General features: G+C 50.9%; 1 protein-coding gene across 2 annotated transcripts; it reads right to left on the reverse strand.

Moving 5' to 3' along the window:
• Positions 1-1,755: 1,755 nt before the first annotated feature.
• LOC101953583 (epididymal sperm-binding protein 1-like) lies at positions 1,756-19,248 on the reverse strand. Of its 2 annotated transcripts, XM_005311732.5 has the most exons (9): positions 19,092-19,248; positions 17,857-18,003; positions 17,229-17,393; positions 15,636-15,791; positions 7,662-7,826; positions 7,085-7,249; positions 5,209-5,373; positions 4,187-4,340; positions 1,756-1,962 (listed from the first exon to the last, which is right to left on the reverse strand). In XM_005311732.5, the coding sequence occupies exons 1-8, from the start codon at positions 19,156-19,158 to the stop codon at positions 4,192-4,194; spliced, it is 1,179 nt and encodes a 392-aa protein (XP_005311789.3). In that variant the 5' UTR covers positions 19,159-19,248; the 3' UTR covers positions 1,756-1,962; positions 4,187-4,191. The 2 variants fall into 2 exon arrangements, with proteins under 2 accessions (XP_005311789.3, XP_042712100.2); XM_042856166.2 differs by lacking the exon at positions 17,229-17,393.
• Between the last annotated feature and the right edge of the window lie 7,144 nt (positions 19,249-26,392).

Here is a 26,392-nt window from a genome sequence, read left to right on the forward strand (position 1 = left end):
CCCCAGTGTAATTCGCTTCGGTTACTCACCGTTAATGAGGTAGCCAAGGTGCACTTTTTCCCTCATGGGGAGGGAGTTGTGGGTCTGCTTCTAGACCCACATTGGGCCTGGCATCAGCACGGCCAGATGTGGCCTCTGGGTTTGGCTGGTGTTTCGGTGCCCACCTCCAGACATCTCAGCCCTGGGTTTCAGCATCCACCCAGGATGCCAATTCAAGCAAAGAGATCACTCCTCTCCCTCAATTTTGAATCCCTCCACTGGTTGCCCCTTCTTTAGCACATCAGACTTATGTGTCTTCACTTTCAAGGTACTTCCTGGCATATTCCCGCCCCACCCTGGGCGAAGGTCACCACGCTGGCCACTGAGAATGACTACCGGGCTAATGTGATCCTGGTACATGTAAACATGGGAATCTCGAGGAGGAGCAGAGTGGTTACGTGGCCTCTGCATTTGGCCCTGGGGCGACCGCTGCTGGGATCCTGTGTCCAGTCCTGGTGGCCAGAATTCAAAGAAGGAGGCTGAGAAGTTGGAAAGGGCTCAGAGAAGAGCTGCGAACATGATGAAAGGGTTGGAAAACTTGGACTCCAGGAGCTGAGTTGGTTTATTTTAACACAGAGGAGGTGGAGGGGGAAGGATCAGTATCTACACGAGGAACAAATATTAAACAATGGACTTGCCAGTCTAGCCGACAAAGCTCTAACGCGATCCAATGGCCGGAAGTTGAATTAAATGAATTCAGACTGGAAATAAGGCGCACATTTTTAACAGGGAAGGTAATTAACCATTGGAATGATTTACCAGGGGTCACGGTGGATTCGCCATCACTGGGGATTTTTATATCAAACCTGAATGTTTTTCTAAAAGATCTGCTCTAGCTCAGACAGGAATTGTTTCGGGGAAGTTCTCTGGCCCGTGTTATACAGGAGGTCGGACTAGATGATCATAGTGGCCCCTTCTGGCCTTCGAATCTATGGGATCTATGAACATTTGGACTTAAACCAGCTGCAGCTGCATTGGCATCAATAGGGCCGGATCCCCAGCTGGTGTGAATCAGCCATCGCTCCATTGGAGTCAATGGGGCAGGCTCCCAGCTGGTGTCAATGGGTGCTGTTCCATTACTGCAATCAAGTCAGCAACACTCCATCATTTAAATACTGACCCATATCCACTGAGGCCAGCTGGGGATTTGGCCCCCTTGCCATTTGCAGGCACGGAAATGATCAGTTAAGGCACCTAAAGATTCATGACAGGACCTGAGCACTGCTGAAAACTCAGATTATGTGTTATTGTCATGTTAGAAATAAGAGGTGAAAACTTGACCAGAGCTTTGTCATTGATGTCAATGGAGCAAGACTTCACCCAACCACACAAAGAACATGGAGCCATTTCTACTGGGCATTTTGGGTCATTTCCCTCCAACGTGTCGACCATGAACATAAAACTGGCCAGGCCAGGCCAGACCCAAGATCTGTCTAGTTCAGTATCTCCGGCAATGGAAGCATGACAAGCTTCAGAGAAAGCACTGGAGAAATGTGGGGTAATCTGTCTCCTGTGATGTTCCCTTCCTGACCACTAAGAGTGATCATCTTCAACCCTGAAGCATGAGGCTTTATAACCCTTCCAATAGGCTATGTTAATTGGGAAATGCCCAATATGCATCAGAAGCAAAAGCCATCGCACTGTCATCCTCACCCCAGGGAAACGGACAGGTCATTTATTGCCCTCTGCCCGGACACAGAACTTGCAGATGCTGTCTTTCAAAAGATGCTTTATTTGAATTACTAAAATCAACTAGAGAAATGAGCACATTTGGATTTGGATTCAAGGCTGATTATGCCACTGGCATCCGTTGATCAGAAGCGATCTTCATTGGGAGAACAGAGGTGTCCAGAGCGGGGCTCATTCCTTTCATTTAATTTCAAATGTCATCGTTCTGTCTCCTCCCAGATCTGGAGCTGTCACCTGAAAAGGACAGAAGGACAGACCTTCAGCACCACGTCACTGGCTAGGCAGTGGGACGGCAGAAAAGGATCTAGGGGTCAGGGTGGATCACAACTTGAATATGAGGTTGTGAAAAAGGCAAATATAATTCTGAGGTGTATTAACGGGAGCATTGTGTGTCAGACATGGGATGTCATTGTCCTGCTGTAGTTGGCAATGGTGAGGTCTCAGCTGGAGGACAGTGTCCAGTTTCAGGTACTGCACTTGAAGAAAGATGTCGGCAAATTGGAGAGAGTCCAGAGAAGAGCAACCAAAATGATCAGAGATTTAGAAAACCTGACCTAGGAGGGGAGGTTGAAAAAATCGGGCAGGATGACTCTTGATAAGAGAAGGCTGAGGGGGGGGGAACCTGATAACAATCTTCAAATATGCAAAATTTTGCTAGAAAGAGGATGGAGAACAATTGTTCTCCATGGCCACCAAAGGACAGACAAGGAGGAATTGGCTGAGTTTGCAGCTAGGGAGATTTAGGTTAGATACTAGGAAAAACTTACTAGCTCTACAGATAGTTCAGCTCTGGAGCAGGTTACCTAGGGGAGGTTGTGGCATCCCCGTCATTGGAGGTTGGACAAACACCTGCCAGAGATGGTTTAGGTATATTTCGTCCTGCTTCAGCATGTGGCAGGTGGGGGGGGGGGAGGAGGGCTTGGGCTCTTCAGGTCCCTTCCAATTGTATATCACTATGATTCCATAGTTGGATGGTTGGTGGATGTGTATGGGGATGGTTGGATGGGTGACTGTGGATAGGGATGTATGAGTGGGTGGATGGATGTGTATGGGAATGTATGGATGGGTGTGTATGGGGAAAGATGGATGGATGCATGTAATGAAAGATGAATGGACACAGAGTCTTCAGATTGGGGCCCCATCACATCAGGTGCCACCCAGACACAGAGTCACAGAGATTGGGGTCCCCTTGAAACGGGTGTTGCAGACGGTCCCTGCCTGGAAAAGTTCCCAGTGTAAACAGACAAAAGAAGGAGGATCATCCTGTGATGTTGCACTCCACATGCTTTATGGAAATATGCCTATGAATATGACATAACTGGAATATGCTTTATACTAAATACCCCTTGTATGATGTCATTAGAAAGCTTGTCATTTACTAAGTGTGTTCATCCTATTTGTTTGCATGTATTATTTCTATATCTGGAGTTAGGAGAATAAGATATAAACTTGTATCACTGATGTAAACATATTAAGTGGAGGCCATTAAGGATGCTCTAGAAACAATCAGTTGTAAATGGCCTTAGTTACTTTAAAGCCTTCCTGTGTACGTGTGGGCCAGCCCATGGGGAATGGAGACTAGGGGGTCTTACAGTGATATGTGACTATGTCACCTGATAATGAAATCTATCTTAAATCTGGTAATTTTCCATTTAGATGGATGGGTGGGGACCCAGAGAGGCAAAATATTCCTGCCTTGTGCCAAAGCTATAAAAGGGGATGGAGGAGGACAAAAGAGGTTGCCAGTCATGAGAAACCCCCTGCTTACCACCTGAGATGTCTGCTGGAACTAACAAGGACTGTACCAGCGGAAAGGATTGGGCCCAGACTAGGAAGGAGTCTAGTCTGTGAAAGAAGCTTATTGGAACATCTCTGAGGGTGAGATATTACCTGTAATCAGTTTCTTAAATGTATTAGGCTTAGACTTGCTTTGTTTTATTTTGCTTGGTAACTTACTTTGTTCTGTCTGTTATTACTTAAAACCACCAAAATCCTTCTTTTTATACTCAATAAAATCATTTTTTTCATTAATAAATCAAGAGTAAGTGATTAATACCTGGGGGAGCAAACAGCTGTGCATATCTCTCTATCAGTGTTATAGACGGCAAACAATTACCAATTTACCCTGTATAAGCTTTATACAGAGTAAAATGGATTTATTTGGGGTTTGGATCCCATTGGGAGTTGGGTGTCTGGGTGCTGGAGACAAGTACCAAAGCTGGGTGCAGCTTTGAGGGTGTGGCCCAGACCCTGAGTCTTTGTTGCAGCAGGCTAGCGTGTCTGGCTCAACAAGTCAGGGTTCTGGAAGCCCCAAGCTGGCAGGGAAAATGGGCTCAGAGGTAATTTCAGCACATCAGGTGACAGTCTCAAGGGGGTCTCTGTGACAGAACCCATCACACACACACCTGGTCCAGATGGGGATTCTATAAACCGAGTCCACTCCATTGCCCTGTCCTACCTGTCTTAGGCAGGGCAGTAGCTCCACTTATGGTCCCGGTCGTAGTTGTCTGTGCTGGAACACCAGAACTTCCCATTGTCCTCTGCCAGGTTGGTGCAGGTGTGGAATTTAAACTTTTTGTAGATGAAGGGGAAGACACAGGGCTTGTCATAGTCTGCAGACCAAACACAGCAACAGAAGCAAACACTTTGTTAGATGGTTCCCCATGCAGCTTAGGGCTAGGGGAGAGAGCGCGGCCCCATGACAGGGCGCCAGACTGAACAATGAGAGATTTGGGTGCTATGCCTGACTTTGCTGAGTGACCTTTAGCAAGGCACAGCCCAGTTCCATGCTTCAGTTTCCCCACTTCTGCAACATGGGGCTAATGAGCCAAAGATGCCAAGGGGACAGGCAAAAAAACCCCAACTGTGCAGTTGGGGGTTGCATATACAAAATGTGTTAGGTGGTTTGTGGGTCCGTGGGAAATCCATTTAGCCAGTTTATACACACACAGGTGGTTAGACACAGCCACACCTCAGATGTGTTTTTGGGGTACATCCTCTGTGGTTATTACATGCATTAGTCAAGGCGTCTAGATACTAGCCTCAGAGTCAATGAGATCGGGGCCCCATCACGCCAGGCGCTGCCCAGACACTGAGTCACTGAGATTGGGGCCTCGTTGCGGCGGGCGCTGCCCAGACACAAAATCACCGAGATCGGGATTGTGCGAGGCGCTGCCCAGACAGACAGAGACCGACAGGCCCTGTCTCAAGGTGCTGCCAATCTAAACAGCCAATAGAAGGAGCCCCATCACTCTAGGGCGATTTGGGGGATGGTTTTAAGAACTGCTGAACAGCTGCTACCCATGAACTTCAGCTTGCTCAGCATTTCCTAAAGGGCGGAAGGTGGGGACCAAAAAACCAACCAACCTGCTCTTAAGTGACTCACCCAAGGAGTCTATGACAGAGCCGGGAATTGAACCAGACCTCGTTGAGCCAAACACCTTAACCGCAAGGTTCAGCTTCCTCCATCTCCTGTCCTACCTGGCGTGGAGCAGTAAGTCCACTTCTTGTCCATGTCGTAATTCCTGGTGGTGCTGCACCACAGTTTTCCTGAGCTCTCCCCGTCGCTGGTGCAGGTGTAGTACACTTGTTTGTTATAGACGAAGGGGAATGCACAGCTCTTTCCTGGCGCGTTCCCACCCAGAACTAGGGATGCAAAGGGAGGTGGTTATAGAAACCGCCAACACGTTCACCTGCCTACAGACTAACGGCTCCCCCATCCCACTATGACCCGGCCACTCATCACCAACAGCCAAGAAATCTCAGGTAAGTTTTCATGGATTTATAGATTCCATGACCAGATGGGTCCACTGGGATCATCTAGTCTGGAACACAGGCCAGTGAATGTTCCCCGATTCTCTCTGTGTTGAACCCAATAACTTGGGTTTCACTCAAGTATCTTCTAGAACGGCATCCGGTCTGGATTTGAAGACATCATCATGGCTAAAGCATCTTCCAGGAGGGCCAACAGGAATCTGGCTTCCCAAAACCCACTGACTCTATCGGTTCTGGGTCTGATTCTATGGCTGCTCCTTGACCCTGGCCTTGAAGCTTTCCTGAAGGAATCCTTAGAGGCTCATTCAGCTGGTGGGAGGGGCGTGTTGAAAGCCAGGATCCCACCCATCAATCAGGTAGACTCCCATTGCCCAACTCCCATTGGCATCCAAGTGTCACAACTTCTGATTGGCTCAGGGGCACAGCAGAGAGGTGATGAGATCATACAGGAGATCTGGAGGCGCCTGGGTAACTTGGTAAATAGAGGTTGATGAAACTTTTCAGATTAAATGTTTTTGGCAAAAAGTACAGATTCGGTGAAGCCAAAATGTGTAGTAAGGGATTGTTCATGTTGGAAAAACGACCAAAAATTCAGAAAGGGTCGATTCTTCAATTTGAAACAACATCTGCTTTCAAAATCTCCTTCTATTTTATTAAAACCAACATTTAGAAAGTTTAAAAACTGCTCCAAATTGAAATGAAATGTTCCATTAAACTCAAAGGGATTTTTTTTCCTTAAATTTTCAGTTCAATGAAAATTTTTAAAAATTCATTTTTGGGATCCACCCAAAACAATTTTGTTTCCTGGTTTTTTAATTCACAATAAGTATTGAAGAAAATTTCAATTCCAGGATCCACCCAAAATGTTTTTTCCCCTGATCTTTCAAATGATAGAAAATTACAAACAAATTTGTTTCTGGGATCCTCCCAAAACACATTGTCCCCAAATGTTTTTGATTAATTAAAAACTGTGAAATGTTTCATTTTGTGGACAACCCAAGACAAACGTTTTTCAAATTTTTGTAACTCTCTGAAAATTTCAGAAATTTCATTTTAGGAATACACTCAAAACCATTTTTCTGACTTTGCAATACAATGACAATTTTAAAAATAATGAACTTTCATGATCTACCTGAAATTATCCCCCCTCCCAATTTTTTGATTCACTGACAATTTAAAAAAATTCATTTTCATGGCAATCCATGACAAGCTTGTCCCCTAACCTGATTTTTCAGGCTAGGTCTACACTACCCGCCTGAATCGGCGGGTAGAAATCGACCTCTCGGGGATCGATTTATCGCGTCCCGACGGGACGTGACAATGGATCCCCGAATCGACGCTCTTACTCTACCAGCGGAGGTGGAAGTAAGCGCCGTCAACGGGAAGCCGCAGAGGTCAATTTTGCCGCCGTCCCTACAGCGGGGTAAGTCGGCTGCGATACGTCGAATTCAGCTACACTATTCGCGTAGCTGAATTTGCGTATCTTAAATCGACCCCCCCCTGTAGTGTAGATGTAGCCTCAGAATCACCAGAAAACCAGATCTGCCCCAGAAGGAATATACAAAGAGACTGGATACATTACTGATATCTGGACAGTAGCTCCACAGCTTATCCTGGTTGTAGTTCTGGGTTGTGGCACACCAGAAATTTCCCATCTTGTCTCCAGCATTCGTGCAGCTATGAAATAGCTCGGTTTTGTAGATGAAAGGAAACGTGCAGCGCTCGCCACTGGTGTTCCCCCCATAGGCTGCAAAGGCAACAAGTTAATCAGAGTGAACACCAAAGAGAATGACCGTCATGGCCATTTTGTTAGCAAAAAAGAAAAGCCGGGGTGTCTCATCTCACTGCTGCGGTGAAACAAAGATAATTTTTTACAGTGGGTGCATGGTGTTGCGCCTAGGAGCATGGGATCACCCCAGGGGCCCATCTCGCCTGGCAATGGCCTCCCATCTCTGACAGTCGCATCACAAGGAGGTGCCAGGCAATCTGGCTGCACAGGGGAAGCCATTTGTAGCATGCAGCCCCACCAGGAAGCTCATTTGGCCCACAAGACTGGGTGACAGCATTCCCTGTGTTAGAGCTCCACGTACCGGAATGTCCTCCACAAACCCTTTCCCCCTGTGCCGACACGGAGCGCTCTGGTCATGGCCGGGACTCACCCTTGCTAAAGCAGAAGCGCCAGAGATGGTCTTCATTGTAGTTGGGAGTGGCAGCACACCAGGGCCTTCCCATCTGATCATCGACGGCCGTACAGCTGTGGTAGATCTTGTCCTTATAGATGAAAGGGAAGACGCAAGGGGAGCTGTCCAAATTTCCCCCTGCAGCTGGTGGAGAAAGAGGCAAGGGAGGAAAGGATTAAGACAGGGCAGAAGGCAGGACGCAGGGCAGGCGATTTGCTGGGAGAACTGGGCACGAATTTTCCCAACAAAACATTTTTTTTAAGTGGAAAAAATGCCAATTCATGGGAATCGAAAGTGTTTGGGCCTTTTGATGAATGTTGCTGGTTTTGATGCATTTCCCAACTTGAAAAAAATGTAGAGGGGAAAAAAGCGTGGAAATGTTTAGATGTGTTTGAAATGGGAAAAAGAAAATCTGGGTTCCGGGTTGGGAGCGCCTTTTTGTTTTGAAATGTAAGCAGAGTCTGAATGAGCTCTCCCCTGACATCTAGTGGTGAGCTGTGGAAGAGCACTTCAGAAGCTGATCTCGTTTGCATGGACACACCCACCCTGCCTAGGCGCTCAGCATGATGGAATTGCTGGTCCAAATGATCACTTTTGGCTGGTGTGGGGGATTCTCAGTCTCCTTGTTTTTGGGGCAGGAGTAATAAAGAATTGCTATCCTTGTGTGAACCGAGGGCAGCAGAACTGTACCTGGCATATCCCAATGGTGGGACTCACCCTCAACTGAACAGCACTCACTAGGCAGGGGACATGGGTTCCAAAGCCTCAAAAAATTAGATAGAAACTCGTAAATGTTCCTCCCCACAGAAATCTTTAGTAAAAGGCATAACTGAGAGAGGGTGGGGACAGGTGTTTGTGTGGATTGTTCCCAAGGGCCCCAGACACTCTTTGACCCATCCTCTCTCCATGGTATAATAAAAGAGCTAATTTATACTCAATTGAGAGTTTGTTACATGCTGCAGAGCTGAAGTCACTGATACCTAGGTCTAGGTATTAGATTTGCTTTGGGACAGTGACTCTGATGCAAGAGACTGACCCATATGTACCAGCAGTGAGGCTCCCCCACTAACAGCTGAAATCACTGAGCGCTGTGTTAAGTGGTGGGCCCTGAGCACATCTTAGCGAGTGGCCAGCAGGGCAGCTGGTGGAGAGGGCCAGAGCAGAGCCCCGCAGAGAGGGGCAGCGAGTGAGTGCCTGAGCAGTGGAGCAAGTAAGGTGCCTCCTTACCCACCCTCCCTCCATCCAGGGTAGGAGGTGAACTCTGCAGATGCACATCTGAACTCTAGGTCTGCACTGTCCAAGGACAGCAACTGTGAGTGGGTGCAGAGAAGAGATGGGCATGTTAAAGGGACTTTTAGTTGCTGAACTTAAGACCTTAAGGGGAAAAGGACACGGCCCAACTTAGTTGGGGGTGGGTCTTTTGCTCATGGTTTATGTTTATGAACCTTGTTTGTGGTGTTTTCCCAAATTAATGCAGAGTTACTTCCCTCCTTTTATTAAAAGTTTCTTTTCTACACTCAGACTCTGTGCTTGCAAGAGGGGAAGTTTTGCCTCTTAGGGGCACCCAGGGGGTGGTGTGTAATTGTCCCAGGTCACTGGGTGGGGGCTCAAGACGGTTCTGTGTTGTATTGTCGAAAAGGAACCTCTATGTACTGAACCCGGCCCTTGTTGCTGCCAGCTCTGAAAGGTTGGCAGAAACCTTTGCCAGCTTGGCTACAGAAATTTAAGCTAACTAGAGTAAAAAAATGTTAAAAAAGAAAAAAAGTTGAAATGGAAACAGAACATTTCAAAATGAAACTTTTCAACTGAGCCGAACTGAAAGAGAGTTTGGCTTTTCAGTTCATGAATATTTTCAAGGTTTCATTTCCCCCCACCTCTAATCCCAGAGGGGAGAAATGTTGAATTCCCAAAAATATTTCTAGGCTAGGAAAAAGATCCAAGGTGTCGATCGGCAGCACTGGGCAAAATTTTGGTGTGGTTCAATATGGGCACTGAGATGTTCCTTGCTCCTACAGGACCTATATAAAAATGACTGCTTCTTGTCCACTCATTTTGTTTGACCATTCAAATACCACAGTAATGGTGACACTAAAATCCCCCAGAGTAGTATAGACCATTGCCCAGTGTAACGGAGTGTGGGGGAGTCAGCGCCTGGCACCCCTCTTCCTGAAATTCACTGTGACCCTCAGCCAGCCAGTAAAACGGAAGGTTTATTGGACAATAGGAACGCAGTCTACAGCAGAGCTTGTAGGTACAACCCGGACCCCTCAATTAAGTCTTTCTGGGGGGTTCAGGGAGCTTAGACCCCTGTTTGGGGTTCCCTGCGTTGCACCACCCAGCCCAAACAGGAAACTAAAACCAAAACTCTCCAGCAGCTTTTTCCCCCTCCCCTCTGCCCTCCTCTCCTTTGTTCCGTCTCCCGGGTAGAAGGTGCATTTCTCCCAACCCGCTTCCTGGTTCAGGTTACAGCTCAGGTATCTCCCTGCAAGGGCAGCCCCCAATCCCCAGTGTAACTCCCCTGCTTCATCACATCTCTCTCCCCTTCAGGACTGAACTGAGCGGGGTCACTCTGACAAGTGACCTGGGAAAGTTCAGGGCTCCCTCTCTGGGACATCGCGTCCGCTATCAGGTTGGCACTTCCTTTCACATGGAGCATGTCCATGTCATAATCCTGCAGGAGCAGGCTCCACCACAGGAGCTTGGCGTTGGCTCCTTTCATCTGGTGCAGCCAGGTCAGGGGAGAGTGGTCGGTGTGCACGGTGAAGTGTCGCCCAAAGAGATATGGCTCTAGTTTCTTAAGGGCCCAGACCATGGCCAGGCATTCCTTCTCAATTGTAGTGTAGTTCTGCTCCCAGGGTAGCAACTTCTTGCTCAGGTACACGATGGTGTGTCTCTCCCCGTTTTCATCCTCCTGCATTAACACCGCCCTCAGTCCCGTGTCTGAGGCATCGGTGAACACCATAAAGGGCTTGTCAAAGTCTAGGTTGGCCAGAACTGGGCCGCTGACCAGAGCCTCCTTCAGTGCCCGGAGAGCCTCCTGGCACTCTTGGGTCCAGACCACCTTGTCTGGCTTCCCCTTCTTGCACAGCTCAGTGATGGAGCTAAAGTGGGGCACGAACGTTTGATAGTACCCCGCCATCCTAATAAAGGCTTGGACCTGCTTTTTGGTTTGCGGAGCAAGCCAGTCTCTGATCACCTCCACTTTGTCTGGTTCTGGCTTTAGGCAGCCGCTCCCCACCTGGTGACCTAGGTAGGATACTTGAGCCATACCCACCTTGCACTTCTCCGCTTTTATGGTCAGCCCAGCCTCCTGGATTCGGTCCAGCACTTGTTTAACCTGGGACACGTGGTCCTCCCAGGTCTGGCTAAAGACACAGATGTCGTCAATATACGCCACGGCAAAACTCTCCATCCCCCTCAGTAGCTGATCCACCAGGCATTGGAAGGTGGCCAGCGCTCCCTTGAGGCCGAAAGGCAGGGTCAGGAACCCATAGAGCCCCAGAGGGGTGATGAAGGCCGATTTCAGCCTGGCATCTGCATCCAGCGGCACTTGCCAGTAGCCCTTTGTAAGATCCATGGTGGTAAGGTACCGAGCGCCTCCCAGCTTGTCTAGGAGCTCGTCAGGCCTGGGCATGGGGTAGGCATTGGCTACAGTGATGGCATTGAGCTTCCGATAGTCCACACAGAACTGGATCAACCTGTCCTTTTTAGGGACCAGCACCACTGGCGAGGCCCAAGGGCTGGAAGATTGCTGGACCACCCCCAAAGCCAGCATGTCCCCGACCTCTTTTTCCAGGTCCTGAGCAGTTTTCCCTGTGACTCGGAAGGGGGAGCATTTTATAGGTGGGTGCAATCCTGTCTGCACCCGGTGGACAGTCAGATTAGTGCGTCCAGGCTGGTTGGAAAACATCTGTTGGTACAGATGCAGCACCCCTCTGATCTCAGCTTGCTGAGTAGGGGTCAGCTGATCAGAGAGGGGAATTGCTTCCAGGGGCAAACCAGCTCTTGTCCCAGGGAATAGATCTACTAAAGGGTCATCTCCCTGCTCCTCCCAATGTCCACACACAGTCAACACCATATTCCCCCTGTCATAATATGGCTTCACCATATTCACGTGGTACACTCGGTGGTGGTGTGCCCGGTTTGACATCTCCACCACATAGTTTACCTCGTTTAGTTGCTTGACAACCTTGAAGGGCCCTTCCCAGGTGGCCTGGAGTTTGTTTTTCCTCACGGAGATGAGGACCATCACCTGATCCCCGGTGGCGAAGGCACAGGCCCATGCCATGCAGTCATATCAGACCTTCTGCTTCCTCTGGGCTCGGGCCAGATTCTCTCTGGCCAGACCCGTGAGCTCAGCAAGTCGTTCCCGGAAGGTCAGGACATACTCCACCACCGACTCTCCATCAGGAGTGGCCTTCCCCTCCCATTCGTCTCTCATCAGGTCCAGGGGCCCCCTTACCCGCCTTCCATATAACAGTTCGAAAGGCGAAAACCCGGTAGACTCCTGGGGTACCTCCCTGTAGGCGAACAGCAGGTGAGGTAAGTATTTGTCCCAGTCCTGTGGGTGCTGGTTCATAAATGTTTTTAGCATCATCTTTAGCGTTCCGTTGAACCTCTCCACCAGCCTGTTGGATTGGGGGTGATAAGCTGAGGCCCAGTTGTGCTGGACCCCACATCTCTCCCACAAGCAGCGGAGTAGGGCTGACATGAAGTTGGACCCTTGGTCTGCTAAGACTTCCTTGGGAAACCCCACTCAGCTGAAAATGGTCAGCAGCGCATCTGCCACAGTGTCTGCTTCAATGGACGATAAGGGCACTGTCTTGGGGTAGCGGGTGGCGAAATCTACCACCACCAGAATGTATTTCTTCCCTGACCGGGTTGTTTTGCTGAGAAGTCCCACTATGTCCATAGCCACCTTCTGGAAAGGCTCCTCTATGATGGGCAAAGGTCTCAAAGCTGCTTTCCCCTTGTCCCGGGCCTTCCCCACCCTCTGGCAGGGGTCACAGGATTGGCAGTACTGTTGGACGTTGGTTGTTTCAGAATTGATTCTTTGAGGACCTGCTCCATGATTTTTCCAGGGACTGAGGTGAGGCTGACTGGCCTGTAGTTCCCCAGATCCTCCTTCTTCCCTTTTTTAAAGATGGGCACTACATTAGCCTTTTCCCAGTCATCTGGGACCTCCCCCGATCGCCATGAGCTTTCAAAAATAATGGCCAATGGCTCTGCAGTCTCATCCGCCAACTCCTTTAGCACCCTCGGATGCAGCACATCCGGCCCCATGGACTTGTGCACGTCCAGTTTTTCTAAATAGGCCAGAACCACTTCTTTCTCCACAGAGGGCTGGTCACCTTCTCCCCATATTGTGCTGCCCAGTCCAGCAGTCTGGGAGCTGACTTTGTTTGTGAAGACAGAGGCAAAAAAAGCATTGAGTACATGAGCTTTTTCCACATCCTCAGTCACTAGGTTGCCTCCCTCATTCAATAAGGGGCCCACACTTTCCTTGACTTTCTTCTTGTTGCTAACATATCTGAAGAAACCCTTCTTATTACTCTTAACATCTCTTACTAGCTGCAACTCCAAGTGTGATTTGGCCTTCCTGATTTCACTCTTGCATGCCTGAGCGATATTTTTATACTCCTCCCTGGACATTTGTCCAATCTTCCACTTCTTGTAAGCTTATTTTTTGTGTTTAAGATCAGCAAGGATTTCACTGTTAAGCTGGTCGCCTGCCATATTTACTATTCTTTCTACACATCGGGATGGTTTGTTCCTGCAACCGCAATAAGGATTCTTTAAAATACAGCCAGCTCTCCTGGATCCCTTTGCCCTTCATGTTATTCTCCCAGGGGATCCTGCCCATCTGTTCCCTGAGGGAGTCAAAGTCTGCTTTTCTGAAGTCCTGGGTCCGTATTCCGCTGCTTTCCTTTCTTCCTTGTGTCAGGATCCTGAACTCAACCATCTCATGGTCACTGCCTCCCAGGTTCCCATCCACTTTTGCTTCCCCTACTAATTCTTCCCTGTTTGTGAGCAGCAGGTCAAGAAAAGCTCTGCCCCTAGTTGATTCCTCCAGAACTTGCACCAGGAAATTGTCCCCTACACTTTCCAAAAACTTCCTGGATTGTCTGTGCACCGCTGTATTGCTCTCCCAGCAGATATCAGGGTGGTTAAAGTCTCCCATGAGAACCAGGGCCTGTGATCTAGTAACTTCTGCTAGTTGCCAGAAGAAAGCCTCGTCCACCTCATCCCCCTGGTCTGGTGGTCTATAGCAGACTCCAACCACGACATCACCCTTGTTGCTCACACTTCTCAACTTTATCCAGAGACTCTCAGGTTTTTCTGCAGTTTCATACCGGAGTTCTGAGCAGTCATACTCCTCTCTTACATACAACGCAACTCCCCCACCTTTTCTGCCCTGCCTGTCCTTCCTGAACAGTTTATATCCATCCATGACAGTACTCCAGTCATGTGAGTTATCCCACCAAGTCTCTGCTATTCCAATCGCATCATAGTTCCCTGACTGTGCCAGGACTTCCAGTTCTCCCTGCTTGTTTCCCAGGCTTCTTGCATTTGTGTATAGGCACTTACGATAACTCATCGATCGTCCCTCTTTCTCAGTATGAGACAGGAGTCCTCCCCTCTTGCGCTCTCCTGCTTGTGCTTCCTCCCAGGATCCCATTTCCCCACTTACCATCTTCGGAGTAAGGAGCTTAGACCCCAGCCCCGGGGCTGCCTCCATTTCCCCAGCCAGCTCCAAACTGAAAACCCCCTCCAGCCATCTCCCCCAGCCTCCCCCCAGCTCCTCCTCCAACCTTTGTCCAGTTTCCTGGACAAAGGTGTCACCTGGCCCCAACCCCACTCCTGGGCTCAGGTTACGTGCTCAGGTATCGTCCCTCAAGTGAAGTCACACCCTGATATCCCCATCACCAATGCAGCCAGTCCCAGTAAAACTCCAACGCAACATTCCCAGGTCAATCCGCCCCACTCCATCACACCTCTCCCCCCTTCGAGACTGAACTGAGTGGGGTCACTCTAACCAGTGACCTGGGGAAGTTCAGGCCCCTGTCTCCGGGACAGTGCATCAGCTATCATATTGGTACTTCCCTTCACATGGACCACGTCCATGTCATAATCCTGCAGGAGCAGGCTTCACCTCAGGAGCTTGGTATTGGCTCCTTTCATCTGGTGTAGCCAGGTCACGGGAGAGTGGTCAGTGTACACAGTGAAGTGTTGCCCAAAGAGATATGGCTCTAGTTTCTTGGCCAGGCATTCCTTCTCTATGGCTGCGTAGTTTTGCTCCCGGGGTAGCAACTTCTTGCTCAAGTACACGATGGGACATCTCTCCCCCTTTTCATCCTCCTGCATTAACACCGCCCCCAGCCCCGTGTCCGAGGCGTCGGTGAACACCATAAAGGGCTTGTCAAAGTCTGGGTTTGCCAGAACTGGGCTGCTGACCAGAGCTTCCTTCAGCATGCAGAGAGCCCTCTGCCACTGCTCGGTCCAAACCACCTTGTCTGGCTTCCCCTTCTTGCATAGTTCCGTGATGGGGGCGGCTATGGAGCTAAAGTAGTGTACAATTTTTCTATAGTACCCCATCATCCCAATAAAGGCTTGGATCTGCTTTTGGGCTTCCTGGGCTCAGGTTACATGCTCAGGTATCGTCCCTCAAGTGAAGTCACATCCTGATATCTCCATCACCAACGCAGACAGTCCCAGTAAAACTCCCACGCAACATTCCCAGGTCAATCGGCCCCACTCCCTACTCCATCACACTGAGATTGGGCCCCCGTCATGCCAGGTGCTGACTAGACACAGAGCCAAAACCAGGAATAGAACCCATGTGTCCTGATTCCCTCTCTTGTGCTCTCTCCATTGGGCCATGGCCCCCATAGTCTGTGTATATACGAGCTGCAAAGCAAACCCATCCCTTTAGCCTCTCCTGGCCCCATGTACCTGCCGTGCCGCAGTACCTCCATGTATGGTCTGCTTCGTAGTTGCTTGTGGTGGCACACCAGGGCCGCTGCCCGTTGTCCATGGTGCAAGCCGTGTACTTCCTGCCTTTGTAGCTGAATGGGAACGTACAGGGCTCCTGCGAGTTCCCACCAAGCACTGGGAGAGATGGGACGGGGGAAAGAGATGGGATGTGGGAGACAGAAGAGACAGAGAGCATGCTGGGTAACGTGGCTCACACTCAAACCAGAATCATAGAATCATAGAATATCAGGGTTGGAAGGGACCTCAGGAGGTCATCTAGTCCAACCCCCTGCTCAAAGCAGGACCAATTCCCAACAAAATCATCCCAGCCAGGGCTTTGTCAAGCCCGACCTTAAAAACCTCTAAGGAAAGAGATTCCACCACCTCCCTAGGCAACCCATTCCAGTGCTTCACCACCCTCCTAGTGAAAAAGATTTTCCTAATATCCAACCTAAACCTCCCCCACTGCAACTTGAGACTATTTCTCCTTGTTCTGTCATCTGGTACCACTGAGAACAGTCTAGATCCATCCTCTTTGGAACCCCCTTTTAGGTAGTTGAAAGCAACTATCAAATCCCCCCTCATTTTTCTCTTCTGCAGACTAAACAATCCCAGTTCCCTCAGCCTCTCCTCATAAATCATGTGTTCCAGCCCCCTAATAATTGTTGTTGCCCTCCGCTGGACTCTTTCCAATTTTTCCACATCCTTCTTGTAGTGTGGGGCCCAAAACTGGACACAGTACTCCAGATGAGGCCTCACCAATGTCGAATAGAGGGGAACAATCACGTCCCTCGATCTGCTGGCAATGCCCCTACTTATACAGCCCAAAATGCCATTAGCCTTCTTGGCCACAAGGGCACACTGTTGACTCCTATCCAGCTTCTCGTCCACTGTAACCCTTAGCTCCTTTTCTGCAGAACTGCTGCCTAGCCATTCGGTCCCTAGTCTGTAGCAGTGCATGGGATTCTTCCGTCCTAAGTGCAGGACTCTGCACTTGTCCTCATCAGATTTCCTTTGGCCCAATCCTCTAATTTGTCTAGTTCCCTCTGTATCCTATCCCTACCCTCCAGCATATCTACCACTTCTTCCAGTTTAGTGTCATCTGCAAACTTGCTGAGGGTGCAGTCCACGCCATCCTCCAGATCATTAATGAAGATATTGAACAAAACTGGCCCCAGGACCGACCCTTGGGACACTCTGCTTGATACTGGCTGCCAACTTGACATGGAGCCACTGATGACTATCCGTTGAGCCTGACGAGCTAGCCAGCTTTCTATCCACCTTCTAGACCAAGTTGAGCCCATTTTCAGTTAAATAAAATCCCTCACCTCCCCGAGCCCCCCAGCAGCCTGACCACTGCCCCCCAACCACCCCAGGGTAGTGCAGGGAATGGGGGACTGGGTTATGGGGCACTGACAGAGCTGTATGGGAGGGGAGCCCAGGGCTGGGGTAGCACAGGCTGCAGGTCATGAGTGAAGGGCACCGGCAGGGCTGGGTGCGTGTGGAGACACTGGGCGTGGCTGTTTCCCCTGCCCATGACCCCTGGCTGGGGAGCCCCCGGAAGCACCATACTTGTGTCGGGACAGTAGCTCCAGCGGCCGTCCGTGTCGTAGTTCGCTGTGGTGGAGCACCAGTGCTGGGCCCCATGGCTCTGCTCAGTGGTGCAGGTGTGGAAGGTGTGGCCCTGGTACACGAAGGGGAAGAAGCAGGGCTGGCCGTCCGTGTTCCCGCCGTAGGCTGGGGGGAGACACAGACAGGGACCGTCAGGGGGTGGGACACCCTGAGGGCAGCGCAGATGGGTGCGGATCCTTCACCCCACCCTGGGCAGAGCCTGGGGGGTGGTAAGGCCCACCAGAGATGGGGACCCTCTTGCCACCCTGCAAGGGTCTGACCCATAGACAGACAGACAGATAGGCGGGGGTGGATTGGACTAGACAGACAGAGCAACTGGGTGGCTCTGCCCTGCTCAGCTCTGGAGATGTCGCTGGGGCTGGTGTCAGGAAGACGGTGGCTGAGCACCTGGACATGGGCCAGACCCGCCAGCTCTGGACGTGACACTCCTCCATGCTGCCCGGTGCTGCCCCCTGTCCCCATCCCATCCCCCGGCTGCCTCTGTCCCATCCCCGTCCCCTGGCTTCACTCCCACCCCGTCCCCCAGCTGTCCCCCCGTCCTGTCCCTGTGCCACCCTTGGGCGCTCACCCTCCTCGGAGCAGACCCTGTAGGCCTTGTCCTGGTCGTAGTTGGCGGTGGTGGCGCACCAGGGCTGGTCGCTGTCCTCAGTTATGCATTCCGTGTAGACCTTGCCCTTGTAGGTGAAGGGGAAGACGCAGGGGGCAGGGTCCGCACCTGCCCATGAACAAGGGGCAGAGATCAGAAAAGGGGGCAATGGCTGCCAGGGGGCCCCTCAAAGCCCAGCAGGGAGAGCCCAGGCCGGGGGTCAGGACACCTGGGTTCTAGCCACAGCTCAGGTTGGGAAGGGGACATCCTGGTTTGAGCAGGGGGGCTGGGAGCCAGGACTCCTGGATTCTCTCCCTGGCTCAGGGAAGGGAGGGGGTCTGGTGGGGATGGGTCTGGGAGTCAGGACTCCTGCTGTCCATCTCAGACCTCCTGCCAGGCTGGTATGTCTCGCTTCACAAAACACTCTGTGCTACTCTACACAATGACAGCGTGTCCCACAGCACACACACACTGCCACACAGCATCCACTACGCCACAACCCCCACACCACGATACTAGCAAACAACACACTGCTCCATAACACACAGTGTATTACACTTCACAACAAAACAGTTCCCTGAACAGCACCATATGGCTCCACAACACAACATGCTGCTCCACAACATGGTCTGTTATACTTTACAGCTACACAATGACAGACTGCTCCTCAGCACACACTCTCCTACACTACACACCAACACACTGCTGCAGAGGCACACACTCTACTACACTACAACACACTGCTCCACAATACAGACTATTACCCTACACAACATGCACTCCACTACACAACACACTACTGCCCTGCACTACAACACACTGCTCCACAACATGCACTCTACTACACAACACCACACTGCTTCACAACACAACATATTGCTCCACAACTTGCACTCTACTCCACTACACAACACCACACTGCTTCACAACACAACATATTGCTCCACAACTTCCACTCTACTCCACTACACACCACACCACTTCAGAACATGCCCACTACAACACACTGCCCCACAACATGTATTTTACTACAGAACACACTGCTCCACAACACGTACATTATTACACAACACAGCAGCACACTGCTCCACAACACAACAGCACACTGCTCCACAACACACACTCTACTAAACACCAACAGCCTGCTGCATAGCCACACACTCTACCACACTACACACCAACACACACCGACCTGAGACAGCCCCTGCCTCCCTTACCTTGGGTCCCCTCCCAGAGCAGTGCCAGGGCCCAGACCAGGACGCATGTGGCTGCGGGCAAAGCCATTGTCCCGTCCTCACTGCCCCAGCCCCAGGGGCCCAGTCCCCTATATACAGCCTCCCTTGGGGCTCCTCCCCTTGGCCGCCCCCAGGGGATTCCCTGCTCGCCAGATGGATTAGGAAAGGGACTAAAGGGCAAAATCAGGGCTGGGGGGTGGGGAGGAGTTAAGACCAGGGGTGAGGCGCTGGCAGAGGGTGACAGAGGGCAAAACCCAGCACAGGCAGGGGCACAAGGGTTAGCAGTTACCGTAGTGGGACTGAGACACCCGTGCTTGCAAAAATAGGGGGGGGGGGGGGCAGAGGGGCTTTTTTATTTCCCCTCCCACAGACAGCACCTCTCAGCATAGGCTTCCCAGGGCTGGGTTCTTAAAGGCACAGGCATCCCAATGCCTAGTCAATGCAGCTCCTCTTTGATCTAATCTACTGAGGCTATGTCTACACTACAAAGTTCAAAGCGCTGCCGTGGGAGCCAGTGCTCCTGGTAATCCACCTCGACGAGGGGATTAGCTCCGAGCCGAGCATTGGGAGCTGTGCCTGTCCACACTAGCACTTTAAAAGTGTTCAAACTTGCTGTGCTCGGGTGTGTGTGTGTGTGTGTGTGTGTGTGTGTGTGATTTTTCACACCCCTGAGCCAGCAAGTTAGAGTGCATTAACTTGCCAGTGTAGATAATCCCTGAGACTTAATTCAGTGAAACATTTTACATATATCTCCTCAGAAACAAAGAATCCCTTATCACTGTATCTGATTGCATAGAGTTTCCTAGCAGTTTCCCAACTTGTCTTATCTGCTGCTGTGATTCCCTGAATTCCCAGAACTTTTCATTCTAATTTTTTCTTCTTATTTTTAGAGCAGATGTTTATTCTGTTGGATCACCTGACTTCCAGTCTGACTGGATTTCTGGCCTAGTGTCAAAACTTAGTTTTGATTCAATCCACCAATGGGGATTGCATTTTTGCAACTGTTATTTTGCCTCTCAGTCCAGCTCTTAGTGTTTTTCCGCATGCCATTGCTTGTGTGTACAACTTTTTGATTCTCAAATATTCAATAAAGGCAGTATGCTACCTCCTATAACATCTTTCTCCCTGGAAAAAAAATCTATTGTAATTTTTGCTGAAAATTAGAACTGCCATCGTGGGTTAGACCAATAGTCTGCCTAATCTAGTTGTGACGTTGCAGTCTATATGATTTTATAAAAATATGCTAATGAGTGAATCTAATGTAACTGGCATATGCTTCATGCAAAGGGTCTCTTGTAAGGTATCATTACAAAGTTTATAATCTACTGAGTGTGATCATCCTATTTGTATAAATTTACCACTCTTGTATCTAAAACTAGAAATATGAAATCTAACTCTTAGAGCCTATTGTAATTATGTAAAGTGTGGGCCATTAATGGTGGTTTGGAATCTTGATGACTCCCATTAACCAGGACCATTGTCGGCAGACGGCTGTGTTTTACCTGTGAGTCTTCCTGTATATGTGTGTGCTGGCAAGTGGGTAATGAAGTCTTAAAGTGACATGTGATCATGTCACCTGAACTGGAATCCATCTTTAACCTGGTGCTTTTCCATTGAGAAGGGGGTGGGGACCCAGAGTGACAAAGGATTCCTGCCTTATGCAAAAGATATATAAGTGGGTGGAACAGAACAAAGGGAGGGGAGAGGCCATCATGAGGAATCCCCTAGCTACCACTTGAGCTGGAACAAGAGCTGTACCAGGGGAAAGGATTGTGCCCAGGCTAGGAAGGTGTCCAGTCTGTGAAGAAACTTATTGAAGCATCTCTAAGGGTGAGATTTTACCTGTATTCAGTTGTATTACTGTATTAGGTTTAGATTTGCGTGTTTATTTTATTTTGCTTGGTAATTCACTTTGTTCTGTCTGTTACTATTTGGAACCACTTAAATCCTACTTTCAGTATTTAATAAAATCACTTTTTACTTATTAATTAACTCAGAGTATGTATTAATGCCTGGGGGGGGCGACAAACAGCTGTGCATATCTCTCTATCAGTGTTATAGAGGGCAAACAATTTACGAGTTGGGCATCTGAGTGTTAAAGGCAGGAACACTTCTGTTAGCTGCTTTCAGTTAAGTCTGCAGCTTTGGGACAAATAATTCAGACCCTGGGTCTGTGCTGGAGCAGACTGGCGTATCTGGCTCAGCAAGACAGGGTCCTGGGTCCTGAGCTGGCAGGTAAAGCAGGGACAGAAGTAGTCTTGGCACATCAGTTGGCAGTTCCCAAGGGGGTTTCTGTGATCCAACCCATCACACTAGTATCCTGTCTTGTGGCAGCGGCCAATGCCAGGAGCTTCTAAGGGAATGATCAAACCAGGCAGTCCCTCAGTGAACCGTCCCTTTGTCCACTCCCAGCATCTGGCAGTCAAAGGACAGTTTAGCGACATGCAGAGCATGGGCCTGCATCCCTGATTATCTTGGCTAATAGCCGATGTACTTATCCTGAGGGACTGATCTAATTATTTGTTCAACCCATTCATAGTTTTGCCTTTCAAAATATAATGACCACACATCTACAACCCCAAGATACCTTGACAACCACAAGAATTCTAAAATCATGAGTTATACACCCTGAAGTCAAGAAATTTTAATAAATACATGATATCTTTTTTTTATGTGCCTCTTTGTTCCTGAGCCTGTAGGGTGCAGTAAGGCCAGTTCCATGCCTTGAGCCTAAACAGCTGAATGAATCTTGGTCTGCCCTCATACTGTTCCTGTTACCTCTCCCAAACATTTCAGATACCTAAGGCCATATCTACACTTTAAGCGTGTGTTAACTCAAGTTATGTCAGCATAGATTCACTACCGTTACTATGTCACTTGTGTGCGTGCCTCCTGGACTCCTTGTCTCAGCAGTCAGGGTACTCACCAGAAGCACTTGTATAGATTCAGAGTGAGGTGCACCATGAATAGATATCCCACTGTCCACCCACTGTATTTTGGGAAGCTTTGGTTTGGCAGTGTATGCTGGGTACCAGGGGTTGTTGTGACCATGGGATCCAACTTCTCATAATGCATTATTAACTATACACTAATTTTATATGTATCTGATACATAAACGTATACATAATGTTTACACCTTTTTTTCTAAACCCACAAACCTGCCTGGCCTTCCTCACTATCTGCCATCTCACACAGAATCATGGAGCTTGCATGGTTCTGCACTATTGTCATGAACTTTTCAACCCAAAGGTGCATGGTCCTGTACTATTTGCAGAGCAGCAAACATACACATGGGGTATGACATTATACTTTATATTCTCTATGAAAATATGCTTATGATATGGATATGACATTGCCAATATATACTTCATGCAAGATGGCTGATGGGGGGTATCGTTGCAACACTTAAGACCCACACACACACAGCTACACTGCACATAGTGATGTGCGCACACACACACAGAGATTTGCACACACACAGGTGAACTTACACCAACGTACACATCGATGTGTGTGCTCCCCCCACCCCCCTGAGGGAGCGGATGTACACAGCAGCAGAGCAGACCCAACCCCTCCACCAGGGGGCAGCGATGTTCACACACGCACAGCTGCTCTGACACACTCTGTCCTGTCCAGCAGTGGGCTCTGGAGAGCAGCTCTTCCCCCCCCGCCCCTCCCCCAGGGAATCCAGCGACACCCCCTCTCCCCGGACACTCCAGCCACAGAGCCCCTTGGGGCAGAGATCAGGGAAATCCCCCTGCCCCCGGCACCTGCCCCCGCCCCACCCCCAGAGTTCTGTTGACAAGGTCTTAGTCCATCTTTCTGTCCCTCATCAGACGCGCTCCCATCTGTCGATCACCCTACGTTCCACAGACCCACATTCCCACAGACTAGTGGCCGTAGGTCCCCACAGATCTATCCATCATCCTCTGTGTAGACGACCTGAACCCATCAGTTCTGTCTGCAGGGACCATCCCCCTCCAAACAGCCTGAACGGCCCCGTGGGCATCTGAGCCGGGAGCCCTGTTCCCTGGGGGATGAATTGTTCCATTTCTCCCGCTCACCGTTTCCCTCCGGCTCCATCGTGGGGGGATCTGGCTGCCGGACCCAGCTGGGTCGTTCCCTCTGTGGGATTAAAACGAGCGTCGGATGGGATGGGGGAGGAACGGAACCAGAACCAAGGCCTGGGGCAGGAAGGGGCTGAAATGGTGACTCAGCGATTGGGCCGCTTGCCCCATGACCTGGCGTTTGTTACAGGTTCAATTGTCCAGGCAGCTGGGGGGTGAATTCAGCACTGGGGCTGGTGCTGGCTGGGCAGCCCCTGGGCCCCACCTCCTCTGTGCATCCCCAGAGCGGGGGCAGCTGGGGGAGCATCTGCTCTGTAGCTCCCCCTGAGGGCAGAGATCCTCCCTCCCTTGGTCCGGAACCTCCAGTGGCTGCTGCTCCCCCTGGCTGGGAACCCCCCAGTGACTGTCCCCGCTCCCCAGCCGGGTGTCCCCTCTGCCGGGCCCAGGGCTCAGGGCAGAGCCTGGCCCTGAGTGTCCCATTGGGCAGGGGCGGCTCTATGTATTTTGCCGCCCCAAGCACGGCAATCAGGCAGCTTTCGGCGGCACGCCTGTGGGAGGTCTGCTGGTAACGCGGATTTGGCGGCATGCCTGTGGGAGGTCCGCTGGTCCCGCGCCTTTGGCGTCCCCACCACCAAATTGCCACTGTCAGTTTATTTTTTGTTTCTTAAGTAACTGACTCTGATCTCTACGCTTGCTAGTTATAATCACTTCAACGCCATCTCTCTGGAGTTAATAAATCTGGTTTCTATTTAACCTCAAACAGTATGTTTTGGTTGAAGTGCCTGGGAAATCTCAGCTGAGGTTGCAAAGGCTGGTGTGTGTCCTCTCCCCATCGAGGGAGGCCAGGCTAGATAATGAACAGACACTGCTCAGGCCTCTGACCAGTGCAGGACGGTACCGGTCCAGGCGCAGGGAGCTCTGCGTTCACACACAAACAGGAGTGAGATGGGGAGACACAAACCCCTCCCCTGTGTCTGTAACCTGCCCTTAGCGCCCAGCCCCAGGGACAGCGCCAGGGTAACAAACACCTCACTGCATCCACAGGGAACCTGTGAGCCGGGTTCTGATCTCAGCCCCCCAGGTTCAATCTGGAGTCACCCCCGACTGCACTGGGGGCAGGGCTGGGTTCTGATCTCAGTGTCCTGGGGTCAATCCGGAGTCACCCCCGGCTGAGTTTTGGGGGAAAATTCAGGGCTCAGCTGCTCTTTTTCCCTCCACCTTCCTCCACCTCCCCCCTTAACACTTAGCCTTGAGCAGCACAGATACTCACCTCCCGAGACCTCACTCCGCCCAGCCAGCCAGCAGCAGCCTGGGGAGGAGACGGCTTGTTAGGGACCAGATCCCAGGGCGACTGGATCCTACACTCTGGCCTCAGATCCCTCCCCCACCCCATTGGGCACATGCCCTGGTCTCAGATCCCCCCCATGTACACACGCCCTAGTCTCAGATCCCCACCATAGACACACGCCCTGGTCTCAGATCCCCCCCATGGGCACATGCCCTGGTCTCAGATCCCCCCTATGGGCACATGCCCTGGTCTCAGATCCCCCCTATGGGCTCATGCCCTGGTCTCAGATCCCCCCCATGGACACACGCCCTAGTCTCAGATCCCCACCATAGACACACGCCCTGGTCTCAGATCCCCCCCACGGGCACACGCCCTGGTCTCAGATCCCCCCCATGGGCACACGCCCTGGTCTCAGATCCCCCCCATGGGCACACACCCTGGTTTCAGATCCCCCCCCTTGGGCACACGTCTTGGTCTCAGATCCCCCACCCCCCATGGGCACATGCCCGGGCCTCAGACCCCCCCTCCCCCCATTGGGAACACTTCCTGGCTGTCTGCAATACTCACTGAGGAAGAGGACGGTGAGAGCAGATGCCATGATGGGCAGTGAGGGGACCCTCAGGGCTGCCACCAACACCCCAGTGCCCAGCTCCACCGAGCCCCAAATAAGGAACTCAGCTGGTGGCTGCAGCTCGAGGAAGTTGAGGATGTCTCGTCTCTTCCTGCGTCCATCACACCTTGTCTTCAATCTGCAGGCGAAATCTAACGCAGCCAAAGTAAGCAGCAGTCACTGCAAAACTGAGGAAACCCTGAGAGCTTCAGCCTGGCCAATCTCATGATGCAGCGCGCAGCTTGTTCATATCTCTGTGGGGAGGGGGGAGGTCACCCTCAATATACCCTGCAGCCTTGGGGAAGGTGCACCAGGCTGGGAGCCAGGAGACCACAGAGTCTAGTCTTCGGTCTTCAGCTGACCACGATTTCCATGAAGATTCCCCCCTCCCATCCTGTCCTTCCTTACATTCTGGAATCAACCCCCACCCCCAGTGTAGACAAGGGCCAAGAATGAAGACTGTTTTCTTCCACAACGTGATCATGCAATTAAAGGATGGTGTTGTAATGCATGTGCATGTGCATGAGGGGGCAGAGTTAAGGTTGTTCAGGAAACTGTAACTGGCATTTCCTGGTGGTGGAGGATTTGACTCTGCAGCCTTCCTGCTCACCCTGCCAACCTGCCCACGTCTGAGGAGCGGGCGCAATGGGGGAACACCTGGGTTTGCTGCCTCTTGCACCATAACTGAGCAGTGAGGCCGGCTTTACACTGTAACGCCTGGTTCAAAGGGTCTTTTCTCAGCGTGTGAATTAAATAAACCAGGTTTAAAGGAAACCTGGAGTAACAGAAATTCCATCCCCAGCCCCCAGCTGGGAGAGATCCGGGGACCTTCTAATGCCCCCGCAGAGACCCTGCCCCCGAGCTGGAGGAGACACTGTCAGTGGTTATGTGGCCAGGCCCCTAGAGAAGGACGTGACACAGGCTTTGTTTATATGCCATTGCCTAGAGGGCAGGAGGAAGCTGGGGGTCAGGAAGGTTTGACTCTGTTCCGAGCTCTGGCAGGGGAGTGGGGACTAGTGGTTAGAGCTGGGGGGTGGAGCTGGGGTCAGGACTCCTGGTGTCACCGTCGTGGTTTCCCCCTCCAGGGCTCACACACAGCGCTGGGCCAGGCCGGGGCTGCGTTAAAGGTGCATCAACTGCCCGGCCGAAGGGTCTCAATGAGCCTTCTTCAGTCAGCCCTCTCGTCCCAGGGCCCCAACCCCCCTGCTCACCAGCTCCCCGGGAGCCTTCGCCCCCAGCCCCGGAGCAGGAGGGAGATGGACAGCAGATTCATTGTGAAGAAGGGTCATTTCCCCCCCACACACAGCCTGACCTCCCC

This window comes from Chrysemys picta, chromosome 17, assembly GCF_011386835.1.
Source record: "Chrysemys picta bellii isolate R12L10 chromosome 17, ASM1138683v2, whole genome shotgun sequence".
Lineage (NCBI taxonomy): Eukaryota > Metazoa > Chordata > Testudines > Emydidae > Chrysemys > Chrysemys picta.

Coding starts and splice junctions, on each gene's coding strand:
- LOC101953583 (XM_005311732.5), bottom strand. CDS start 19,158: ATGGCTTTGCCCGCAGCCACATGCGTCCTGGTCTGGGCCCTGGCACTG. Junction 17,394..17,856: donor CAGGGTCTGCTCCGAGGAGG/GTGAGCGCCCAA, acceptor GTCTCCCCCCAG/CCTACGGCGGGAACACGGAC. Junction 7,250..7,661: donor GCGCTTCTGCTTTAGCAAGG/GTGAGTCCCGGC, acceptor TTGCCTTTGCAG/CCTATGGGGGGAACACCAGT.